At 44.3% G+C, this 12,108-nt stretch overlaps 1 protein-coding gene across 3 annotated transcripts in view; it reads left to right on the top strand.

Moving 5' to 3' along the window:
* The window catches only part of lrch1 (leucine-rich repeats and calponin homology (CH) domain containing 1), a 193,995-nt gene that overhangs the window by 161,340 nt on the left and 20,547 nt on the right, over nucleotides 1-12,108 (top strand). For all 3 annotated transcript variants that reach the window (XM_060937213.1, XM_060937214.1, XM_060937212.1), the window contains 3 exons: nucleotides 7,234-7,343; nucleotides 7,434-7,571; nucleotides 8,355-8,432. In XM_060937213.1, the coding sequence (XP_060793196.1) occupies nucleotides 7,234-7,343; nucleotides 7,434-7,571; nucleotides 8,355-8,432 (326 nt within the window). The remainder of the gene's footprint in view (nucleotides 1-7,233; nucleotides 7,344-7,433; nucleotides 7,572-8,354; nucleotides 8,433-12,108) is intronic.

Below are 12,108 nucleotides of genomic sequence, written 5' to 3'. Positions count from 1 at the left end.
GCTCATAACATCTTCTTTGGGGAGCTTGGCTCTTCGGGGATGATGGTTGGGGTTTCCTTGGCTGTTCACAAGAAGTTGGTGAGCAACTTGATCTGCAGTGACTTGTGGCACTGGTTGGGCTTTAGTGTAGTCATTTCCAAGGATCCGAATTGTTTTCCATGCCTTCCGGCTGCTATGGGTTAGAGCAGTCGATTCAACGAACTCCCGCCATCGCCTCTGTCGACTTTCCATGACTATGCTTGTGAGTAAGTCTCCACACTCAAGTGTTTCTGCAGTGGGTCGGAATCAAAGCGATTAACGTATTCGTCGTACAGTGCCTTAGGCTCTTCATTCAGGCCTGGGATGTACTTTGTCCGGCAGCCTTGGGGGATGTTTTGCCGTGAGGATTTCTTTATCATTTTGACAAAGGTGTCATAGTGTATAGGCAGGGCGGGTAGATCCTGGATGTACAGGTCCAGGTCATCGGCGAACTTTTCCCAGTTAGCCTTCTTCAGGTTAAACCGCTGTCGGAAGGGGACTGTTCGTGGTACGATGACTGTATTTACTCTGAGCGCAATTGGACGGTGTTGGGAGTGTGGGATTGGGTGCAGCACTACTTTCTCGCATTGACTAGCAATGGTGTTGGAGGCGAACACCAGATCAGGGTTGTATCCACATCTCCATCTAGAGCTGTTAAAGGAGGCTGGAAGTTTTGGATCATGTATGAGAGACATCTGGTTTACATCAGCCCAGTTTTCAACGAGGTCGCCATCTTCGTTGGTTTGCCGATAGCCCCAGGTGGTGCTATGGCTGTTAAAGTCTCCAATTGCTTTATTAAGGTGGTCATCAGTGACTTCCCTTGGGAGGTTGAATGTCTCTGCTGGTGGTTTATAGGCTGAGCTTACACTGATTCCCGTGAGATCAATGGACAGGACTTCAATGTTGTTCCTGTCAGACAGAGAGAACTTATCAATATTCAGCCCGTGACGTACAAGGATGACGCTTCCATACTGGTCATGTGATCTCTCCACTATGAGGGTCATACCATTGATGCATGGGCGAGATCTTGTGGGCCCACGGTGTGTCTCCTGGAGACACAGGATATCACAATTGTTTATTACACACAGTTCGGCCAGGAGATCTTGCTTGGCTCCAGTAAGGCCTTCCATGTTGAATGAGATGATGCTCAGTGCCGGTCCTGACAAGGACCCGTGTGGATGACGCTGAGCCTCGTCAACCGGTTGGCCGCTCGTCGCCATGATGGTCGAGGCGAAGTTGTAGCGGTTGTAGCTTTAACAACAGCAGTGGTGTGGTAGAAGGATTCGCAGGTAACGTAGTTGCCTGACAGGGACCGCAACGAGAATGCTCCTTTTGTGGTCCCCGTAGAGTTGGCTGTAGAGGTCTGCTGTAGAGGTAGCTATGGAGGGCACTGTAGAGGTGGTTGAAGAGGTCTCTGCTGTGGAGGTGGCTGTAGAGGTTTATGCTGTAGCGGTCTCTGCTGTGGAGGTGGCTGTAGAGGTCTCTGCTGTAGAGGTGGCTATAGAGGGCGCTGTAGATGTGGCTAGTGAGGTCTGCTGTAGAGGTGGCTATAGACGACACTGTAGAGGTGGTTGTAGAGGTCTCTGCTGTAGAGGGCGCTGTAGAGGTTTATGCTGTAGCGGCCTCTGCTGTAGAGGTGGCTGTAGCGGTCTCTGCTGTAGAGGTGGCTATAGAGGGCACTGTAGAGGTGGCTGCAGAGGTTTATGCTGTAGCCGTCTCTGCTGTAGATGTTTCTGTTGTAGAGGTGGCTGTAGAGGTTTCTGCTGTAGAGGTCTTTGCTGTAAAGGTGGCTGTAGAGGTAGCTGTAGAGGTCGCTGCTGTAAAGGTCGCTGTAGAGGTCTCTCCTGGAGAGGTGGCTGTAGTGGTCTCTGCTGTAGAGATGGCTGTAGAGGTTTCTGCTGTAGAGGTCAATGTAGAGGTGGCTGTAGAGGTAGTTGTAGAGGTCTTTGCTGTAGAGGCTGCTGTAGAAGTGGCTATAGAGGCTGCTGTAGAGGTGACTGTTGAGGTAGCTGTAGAGGTCGCTGCTATAGAGGTGGCTGTAGAGGTCTTTGCTGTTGGGGTAGCTGTAGAGGTCGCTGTAGAGGTCTTTGCTGTAGAGATAACTGTAGAGATCGTTGCTGTAGAGGTGGTGGCTGCCGTGTACTTTGCTGTAGAGGTCACTGCTGTAGAGGTCTTTGCTGTAGAAGTGGCTGTAGAGGTTAATGTATGTAGAGGTCAATGCTGGGGGAAGTCTCTTCCTTTTTATTGCTGAAGTCCTACACAGCGTGTCAGGAAAGAGAAAGAATCACGAAAAACAGCACCTCATTTACATTTGGCTTGTTTGTATTGAATGCCTTCGAATGTGGTCATTTTCATTGTGTCCATGTGAACAACTTTCACAGCTTTAGAAGTGGAGATTTTCTGAAAGCTTTGAGTTTGAGTTCATGAGATGTGACGTGTTTGCTGATGTTTTCAGAAATTGCGTAGGTGTATGGAAGAAGGTTTTTGGGTAGATGATGAGTTAATTTATTGTAGTTTTAGTTGTGTTGAGTTTTCTTTGTAATTATATAATCTGTCTGAGGAAAATGTTGATATTCCCAATGGCCTCATCTTTTCATTATGCCTACATTACATTTCCCGCTCATTCAATTGTTAGCGTTGGCTTGAACGAGACGTCTTTTGGCGTCCGTGTTGATGTTGCCTAGCAGCGGTGTTCTCACGGCGATGCCACTCAACTGCCAAGCACTTCGTGTACACGGCGTTCTGTGATGTAATCGCGAGCTCACAAGTCCATTTGAAGGCAACTTTCCTCCCAGTAGCTTTAAAATAGTAGCAACAAAATGAGTTAAACTGCTTTCTTTCATGCTGCCCTGAAGCTACGTCCTAAAATACATCAGAGTGCTAAGAAATAAAATCCTTCTTCTGAGCTAGCTTGTCCATGATTAGCCACGCCTCAGGCACATAGTCGCCATGTTCTACGTTTAACCAGTAACAGTAATATTAGTGCTGCTCTGCATTCAGGAAGAAGCTCTTGTGAACTTCAGCAACACTTTCCAGCTATAATGAATGTTAGCAAAGCGCTGTGTTTATTAATGGCTCCGTTAGCTTAATCAGGGCACTTTTTTAACATTAGCCATTCAGTCACATCCCTCCCTACTGTAGATATTAGCCATGCACTAATATTAACAGTAGTGATCTGCTCTGTCTCACAGCTGTTCTGTTTGCCGTCGCAACAAACTGGATTTCTAACTGATCTCATTTTCACATGAGCTCTGCATGCTGTTTATTTTAGCGGTGCTCTCTGTTTCATAAAGAGCAAACATTTAACTTTAAGTGGTATTGCTAGCTAAATTGAAATGCTCCTTACTTCTAATTATTTACGGTACTTATTTAGCTGTAACACTTTTACACTTTAATCCTCATTTTCTGACAGTTTCATAACCCTTCTCTTGTGCTGACTAACACTTTTCCATATTTACAATATTTTTGTAACATGTTTGTCCCTCTCACATCTCACTGGCCCTATACCGCTCCGGTGTGTAGCTCCGCCCTCTGTCCCTTGCTTGCCTTTGTCCATCAATAGAGACACGCCCACTCAACCTCCTGATGGCTGCGTTGTGCACAGTGGTATGTCTGCTCACTAAAGTGTGCTGTCCGATCCTAATCCACACTATAAATCCTTTCCTAATGGAGTTGCGTTCATTCTTTCTCTCATAAGGCCATTATTAAAAAATGTTCTGTTTCCGGTCCACCAGCCGGGTGAATGCCGTTTGTGCGGGTGAAATTTTTTTTAACGCCGGTTTTTCGACATTTTTTTTTCGGGTTCGTAAATCTAAAATCGAACTTGACATTTCCGCATTCCCAGGGCTTTCCACTGAGGCTCATACTAGCCAGCCATGACAAGTAGCCAGCCGGGGGGGGAGTAAACACAAAATAAACTCCTGTGCACGCGGTTCCCAGGATTATATGTATTTTCCACAGACCATTTATTTATTCACTTTACTCAAATGCAAAGTAAAATGGCAGTAAATCTTCTTTCTTTTCTTGCGTATTGCATCATGAGGCGTTCCTGGCTTGTAAATCTCTTATTTTCGGTGCATGACACATTCACGCAGCTGAGCATTCTATGAATTAACAACGACAACGGTCTGCAGTGGGGCTACACAAACACTCAGCGAACATTTCTCCATTTGTGTATGAAAATACACTCCAACGACTCAGTTTGGTTTCATTTACAACCAACGGTGTCTTTTGATGCCAGCACGTAATTGAACGAGAGAAGACTGGTTTACCGGAGACAAAATAAGCGTCATCTCTGCTTCTGTTCCCTCCGACGGCCCCGACACACTACTGCCTCCGCCGAGTGCGCGCGCACACACCGCATGTCGGGGCGCGGATGAGTTACTCTCCCTTGATCAACGGTTCAGTTTGACATTATTGTCAGTCCGTTAGATAAACATTTAATTTTATTAAAATCGAAAATTAATATTTAGAGCCTGTGGGCTACAAAAATAATAGTCATTAAAGTAGCCGGCTGGACTTAATTGTGTGGCCGGCAGCCGGCGCTTGTGGAAAGCCCTGTCGAATCAGCTCTGCACATGCGCCGTGCGGCACAAAAAAATGGCAGCCACCATGAAGGAAGGAGATCCGGAGTTTTCAAACATTTTCTTAAGTGTGAAATCGCAAAATGGTATTCTAGCGAACAACAAAATAGTAAAGATTCAGAAAAACAAATCATTCAGTGATCATTTTAATAGTGTAATTTCATCCGAACTAGGCCTAACGGTCGATTTAGAACTACAAAAAGTCCGTGTGTCGGACATTTTAAGTACCTTTGTAAAAGTTTTGCAAATGTTGCAGTCAGCATTTAAAATGCTAACTTCAAGTTTTTGTACAAGTTTCAGTTGATTAAACTGTCATATTTTATTAAATGTGTCTGCTTTTGTAATAAAAAAGTACTGAAAGAAAAAGCAAACACAGCATTGCGATTTCTTATCCATCCATATATAATAAAAAAAAAATAAATAAATAAAAATCCCTCCCTCCCGACTGAAAATTTTTTTGCTCACCCGGTGGACAGGAAACGGATTTTTTTTTAAGGATGGCCTAATCACGTTCTCTTTTCATCATTTTCTGATGATACTTTTACATCCAAATGATCCAAGGTGTTAATTAATTTCCTGTCAGAGCTGCTGTTACAGTAGCGTTACTTTACGGAAGGAGTCTCCAGTTTTGTGACACGAGAAAGAACGAACGTGATAAGCTGAGTTTTGGGGCTTTTTTTTCCTTTTTAACTTCAAGAGAGAAAAACTCAAGGTTGTTGAGAGAGTGTTTAACGTTGTTATAATGTTGCTGTAACATGAGTGATAGCGACCAACTTGTTTCGCAGATGTTCCACAACATTAAACATAAGGGAAACTGATGAAGCATAAGGAGAAAAATGTGATCATTGGTGATTTAGTTGTGGTATAAAAATAATAAAACACTTCAGGACTTGCAGTCTGTTTTCCATCAGACCAACATCACATGACCAAGTGCTTCATTCCTTACATATCCGAACGTTTACACAGCATCGCAGAACGCTAATACTGTATTGCTGTGTGATTTTTAAGCATTTTGGTGAATTTATTGTGTTTATACTCAAGGACCAGGTCAGAGTTTGAATAAAAACTAGATAGTTGGAAAACACACATACACACACACAGTTGAGAGGAAGTGAGAGAAGCATTTCTGGAGGATTGTGGGCCGGCGCCTTAAACTGTGCCGTGTGTATTTATAGTCCTGCTGCAGTGGAACAGGAGGAGGATCAAATCTCCACAAAAACTCTGAGGAAAAACTCACACATCTCCTGCTTCTCACAGACACGTCACTGCTGTCTTTAACGACGTCTGATTATGATCTGTGGAATATTTGAGAGATTTCCATCCTCTCCCGTCCACACATCAGCCCCAGGTGTATAACTGTAGAAGAGTCATAATAGACATTAAATGTCGTAAATGTAAATTGCCATCAATGTTGAAGACAGCCAATAACTTTGTGTACCTTTTGTCTTTTCTGAGATGTACCGTACACTGTGACATATGAGTTGAGCCAAGATGTGATGAAAAGGTCAATTCCTCTAAGCAGTGGTGTGTAGGTGAATAAAGTGAAGCGAGAAATCTGTGAAGTTCTGGATGAAACAGAACACGTTCTCCTTTTTCTCCTTTTTATTTTTAGCCTTGGCCTCTTTTTCGAGGCCTTATTTGAGGGTATTATTCTAGGGCAATCACTCATAGCCTACACACACACACACACACACACACACAGAGTTCAGTCATGCGATTTTTATCTTTATGTTGCTCTTTGAAATCGAGGCTGCGGTCGGCTGATTGTAAATGGTCCACACTTCCTGTGCAGACCATGAGAGCAACGTTACACTGTTCTGCCCTCCACTTATCCCTCCTTCCATCTCTTCAGTCTCCCTTTAGCATTTAGCTGCTCTTTTCCCAGCCCTCCCGTTGCTCTCAGCCTACACTCCTTCTCTCCCACTCCTCTTTCAAGCAGCCTGATCAGCATGAACAGGGTTAATGTTGAGCGTGAAGAGAGAGAGAAGCGAAAGGAAATTCGAAAGCGTCACCTCACTGGATGTCCATTAAGACCTAATATCTGACCAGTGGCACGTCTTCATCTCGTCTACTCTCTCTGTCAGGTTTATGGCTCTGATCTTTCGCCCGTTGCTAGCAGACTTGCCTAAAGAGCCGTGCCTTCCTCTTTGTTTACCCAGTGATTTGCCTTCACGATTACAATAACAGCAGAAAAGTAAATCCTCCTGAGTGAAAGTGCACGTTCACTGTTTTAAGAAGCACATCGTTTCTTGTGTACAGCCTCTGAATTGAACTTGAGTTCACATGACTAGCGCTGAAGAAGCTCCACACCGTGGAACTGCAGCCTGATAATCTGCATCTCCTGAGCTCCCCCTGATGGCTACTTCTGAAATTGCTGATTCCATTCCAGGAATACACTGCTAATGCTAACTGTAGCTCAAGGCTAATTTAAAAGAAGCGTTCAGGCTGATCCTGCTTCATGCTGATCTGCTGCCGTGGGATGGCTGCTCTCACATGATTGATGGCTGGTGATGATTCAAGATTTATCTCAGTCCTTACCCGTTTAAAGAGTTCCTCTTGCATGACTGTGTAAATGACAAAACACTAAAGTGTGTGTGTGTGTGTTCTGACTGTCGCTTCTGCTTTCTGACAGTTTTCCTGAGAACTCCTAAGAGTCTCGAAACCGTGGATCCTCAGTTCACCATGAGGAGGAAGATGGAGCAGCTCAGAGAGGAGCTGGAACTGATGGAGCAGCTACGAGAGGTGAACACACACACACACACTCATCAAATACACCAGATATTACTCAGGAATGGTCCACATTTACTGTGTGTGTGTGTGTGTGGTGTTTAGAGCATTGAGAGCAGACTGAAGGTTGTGCTTCCTGAGGATCTCGGCTCCTCGCTCATGGACGGGGTGGTGCTCTGTCATCTAGCCAATCACGTGAGACCGCGCTCGGTCGCCAGCATCCACGTTCCTTCTCCAGCAGTTGTGCGTTACCCTGAACAGACACACGCACACACAATCTTTATAGAGTATTTATACTGAATTATGTCGATGTTTTGAATATAAAAGCAGCATCATATTATGTAAAAGAGCAGTCACAAGGACCTGTCAAACCCCTTTTCCACCAAATCAGTTCCAGGGCTGGTTCGGGGCTGGTGCTGGTTCACAACTCGTTCAACTTGCGAGCCAGCTGAGAACCAGTTTGCTTTTCCATAGCTCGCGGTGCTAAGGGAAGCCATGTCATTACGTCGCTGTATATGTCAGTTACGTCGCTATGTTTGCATAAACTTTGGCGCGAATATTGAAGCAAAAACAACACGGAAGAAGCAGCAGCAACAACAATAATAATAATGGATGACTTCGCGTTTGTACAGCTGCTGCTTCTCGTCGCTTAAAAATGGCGATCTTTTGCGGTCTTGTTATTGTTGTTGGTCTTAACTGACATAAGCGGTTCTTTCCTCTGGCCCAGCAGAGAGTTGGTGCTAGCCTGGAACCGTTTTTTCTGGCCCCAGAGCCAGTTCTTTGTCAGTGGAAACAGAAAACCCGGTTCGAAACTAAGCACTGGCCCCGAACCAGCCCTGGAACTGCTTTGGTGGAAAAGTGGCAACAGAGTCTCGTCGTGTACAATTGTGTCTCTGTAAACATGTCTGTAATCATGAAAACATTTGTTTCCCTGAAAAGAGGTACACACATTCACATGCACACACTTCTCCCACATACACACACACACACTTGCTTTCTAACCTTCTTTATTTTTGTCCCATCCAGCCCAAGCTCAGTATGGCTAAATGCCGCCGGAACGTGGAGAATTTCCTGGACGCTTGCAGGAAGATTGGTGTTCCTGAGGTGAGTGACATCATTTCCTGTCAAGAGAGGAACTGAAAGGTTAAATAACTTGAACTATTATCACAAGTCTTGTTTAAAACATCACAGATTTTAAGGCAGAGCCATGAGAAGTCAAAGTTTGGAACTCTGATCCACACACACACACAATCTCTGTTGCTGTGAACATTGCTCTTTGATTGACAGTAAAGGCAGGTCGATAGAAGAACCTTTAAGATTAATTCATAACTCAAAGCCACAGCTGAGGTTTATTTTGAGGTTGTGACTCACAACACGATCTTGAATACACTCCACTTCTAATGATCAAAGGAGAACTGTGCTGTAATTACAGATCTGGGATCATCTTGGAGTTACAGCTCTTCCTCCTCAGTGTGCTAATGCATGTGCCGATAACGAGCATCCTGTATATAGAGAGCGTGCACGTGACGTCACGAGGTCACGTGATATTTGTTTATCTGCCATCTTGGACGGCATGGCCGCGCATAGAACTTAGACGAACCCGTTCTAATTATCAAGTGTGTGGGAGTAGATCTTTCGAGAATGGTTATATCTTGTTCAGCATTTGGTTGTACCAATAGACAGGGCCAAAAGGAGGGCCTGTCATTTTATAGATTCCCCGCAGACGAGGAGAGACGCGCAAAATGGGTGTCTGCTGCACCACCTATCACCAAGTTGTGATCAAAAAAATATAACTGGTTTTCACATGGACGTGTAATATTAATGTTCTTAATAAAATATGTATACAAATGCATAACTTGTTTATAAAGTTCTTCCTATCAGATTGTGTAAAGTACTGAAAAAGAATATGTATGTTATTTTAGGCACGTAGAGGTGCAAGAAAATATTTTTTTAATTTGTTTGAATATATACTATTCAGGGGCGGCACGGTGGTGTAGTGGTTAGCGCTGTCGCCTCACAGCAAGAAGGTCCTGGGTTCGAGCCCCGGGGCCGGCGAGGGCCTTTCTGTGTGGAGTTTGCATGTTCTCCCCGTGTCCGCGTGAGTTTCCTCCGGGTGCTCCGGTTTCCCCCACAGTCCAAAGACATGCAGGTTAGGTTAACTGGTGACTCTAAATTGACCGTAGGTGTGAATGGTTGTCTGTGTCTATGTGTCAGCCCTGTGATGACCTGGCGACTTGTCCAGGCTGTACCCCGCCTTTCGCCTGTAGTCAGCTGGGATAGGCTCCAGCTTGCCTGCGACCCTGTAGAAGGATAAAGCGGCTAGAGATGATGAGATGAGATATACTATTCAAAAAAAGTAGGGGATATTGGATTTACAAGTAGAATGAAATGCAGATCATGAGGTCAGGAAGGAAACAAATGACAGAAAAACATTAAGGAAACATTTGTCAATTTATTCGAAACCCTGTGTACAGTCAGTAAAGGACAGATTCTCCAGAATAAGGGTCAACACAAACACAGGGTCACACAGCAAATTTACTACCATTTTGAAACCGAGTCAGTAGCGGGTAAAACCCCCTCGGCGTGGCATACTCCTAACGAAACGTCCCAGGTCATTTTGGGGAATGCCACAACGACCTGTCTTGTGCCAACCTGTAGCATGCCAAGGGCACGTAACCTCTCATCCTGTGTTAGATGGCGCATGGTCTCTGTTTAAGTAACGACTTCAACCACTGATAATCTGATGCTTTCTCTTCAAAATCTTCCTTTGGAGTGGCTCTAACCTTCCAATTCAGAGTCATGCAAATTTGTGGCACGACCCCCTTGATCATCAGTAGCATCCCGTGCTGATCATGAGAGTGTCATTGATGTGTTTGGGTGATGAATTTCTTTGGAAATGCTTCCTCAGTAAGGAACTATACAACATGCTTTCGTATCCCTTTGTATATGTGAAAATTTGGATCTCAAAATAAAATATCCCCTACTTTTTTTGAATAGTATAGAAGCTAGACATATCTGTGACCCCTATACATTTATATCTGATATTGAATAATAATTCTGCACAGATAAAGATAACGGTGATTTGTGATATTTTTTTCCAGCAGGGATGCAAACGGCGCGCCTTTTGGCGGATGCCGCCTTTTTCACGGCTGAATCGCGCAGATCCTTTTTTTGGGGGGGGGTTGGAGTGTCTGATTATAATTTCATCAAAGTAAATTCTGTATATAAGCAAATGCCGTTACAGTCCATGAAACATAGGAAGTATAAGTATGAGAAGAAAACAGTAAATCAGAAAGCTGTGCACTTTTGCGCAGCTTTCGCGCAAACGTGCGCAGCATTCTGATTTACTGTTTTCTTCTCATACTTATACTTCCTATGTTTCATGGACTGTAACGGCATTTGCTTATTTAGTAATTTTAATACAGAATTTACTTTGAAATTATAATCAGACACTCCAACACCCCCCCCCCCCCCCCCCCCAAAAAAAAAAAATCGGATCTGCACGATTCAGCCGTGAAAAAGTCGGCATCCGCCAAAAGGCGCGCCGTTTGCATCCCTGTTTCAGACAAAAACATACATATTTACAACCCTGTCATTATCTGGAACTGAGTTTAGATTTCGAACATTCTTACGATAAAACGTCCTGCATAGTCTCTTTATGATAAACGTCTTAATGCCACTTACCCATGAGGTTATCAAGTAGACATTCTTCTTCGGAACCTTCCAGAGGTATAGTTGGGATACTCATCCCGCAACAAAATATTTATAAGCTTCCAGGCTCTTGTAAGCTTTGAGGGCTTTGCCAGTGTAACACGATTCACGATTAACGAGAAAATTGTAAATGTCGTGGTAGGCCAGATCGGGCAAATCGCCGGCACCACGGCTCCGAATTTCCCTGAACAAGGATTGCGGCAAGTTGTACGGATCTGCAATCCCCAACCTGGAACACTTTTCCACGTAACGCTGCCTCACGTCACCTTCAAGATGCTGAACAAACTTAGACAAGTAATCGCGCGATGTAGATGGGGTATTTTCCGAATTTTCTTGGGGATTACTCCCTGGATCCATTACGCTCGCGCAAGGTGAACAATCCTGAAGCCGTCCAATATGGCGGAGTAAACACGGACGGGTCACGTGACTGCACATCCTCTATAATATCAGTGTTGGTGAAAGTTCTGACCCGCTCTTACGTCCTGGGTGAAGGAGCATCACAGTGTGCTCTTCTCTGAGACGCCAAGAAACAGGACACACGGTCAGAATGTAATTACAGATCTAAAAATATAATTGTCATAATGTAAAGAACAGTAAAAGATTGTTCTATGAAAGCTGAATATCGGCACATGTTTTATCATTTCAGTATCATGGCTTTGGGCTTTCTCCATCACACCTCTCAGTGCTTTTGTGTTTGTGTTTGTGTGCGTTTAGTTACCAGGAAGCTTGTGACCAACAGTGAACGTTATGCTCCATCTCACGTGGCATTGCCTGACAGATAAATCAGTTTGTACAGAGTTTCGTGTAGTAATGAAACAGATGCACACGTTTATTAAAGGTGGGACGAACACCTACCTGAGTGGACTTCTCATTCAGGGGTGCGTTTCCTGTTCGGCGCTGGAAGTTAACATTGAGCTAACGTGGTACGATGCCTCGTTAAGCTAATTAACATCAGAAGTGTGATGGTTTGTACAGTCCCGTGTGAACTACCATGTGTTCAGTCTGACTTTCACAGCAGGAAGCAAAAACAAACGTTATGATGACATTACATTATTAATTTATTACTTAG

Source organism: Neoarius graeffei, chromosome 13 (assembly GCF_027579695.1).
Source record: "Neoarius graeffei isolate fNeoGra1 chromosome 13, fNeoGra1.pri, whole genome shotgun sequence".
Taxonomy (NCBI): domain Eukaryota; kingdom Metazoa; phylum Chordata; class Actinopteri; order Siluriformes; family Ariidae; genus Neoarius; species Neoarius graeffei.
This window is presented reverse-complemented; position numbering and strand designations above follow the sequence as displayed.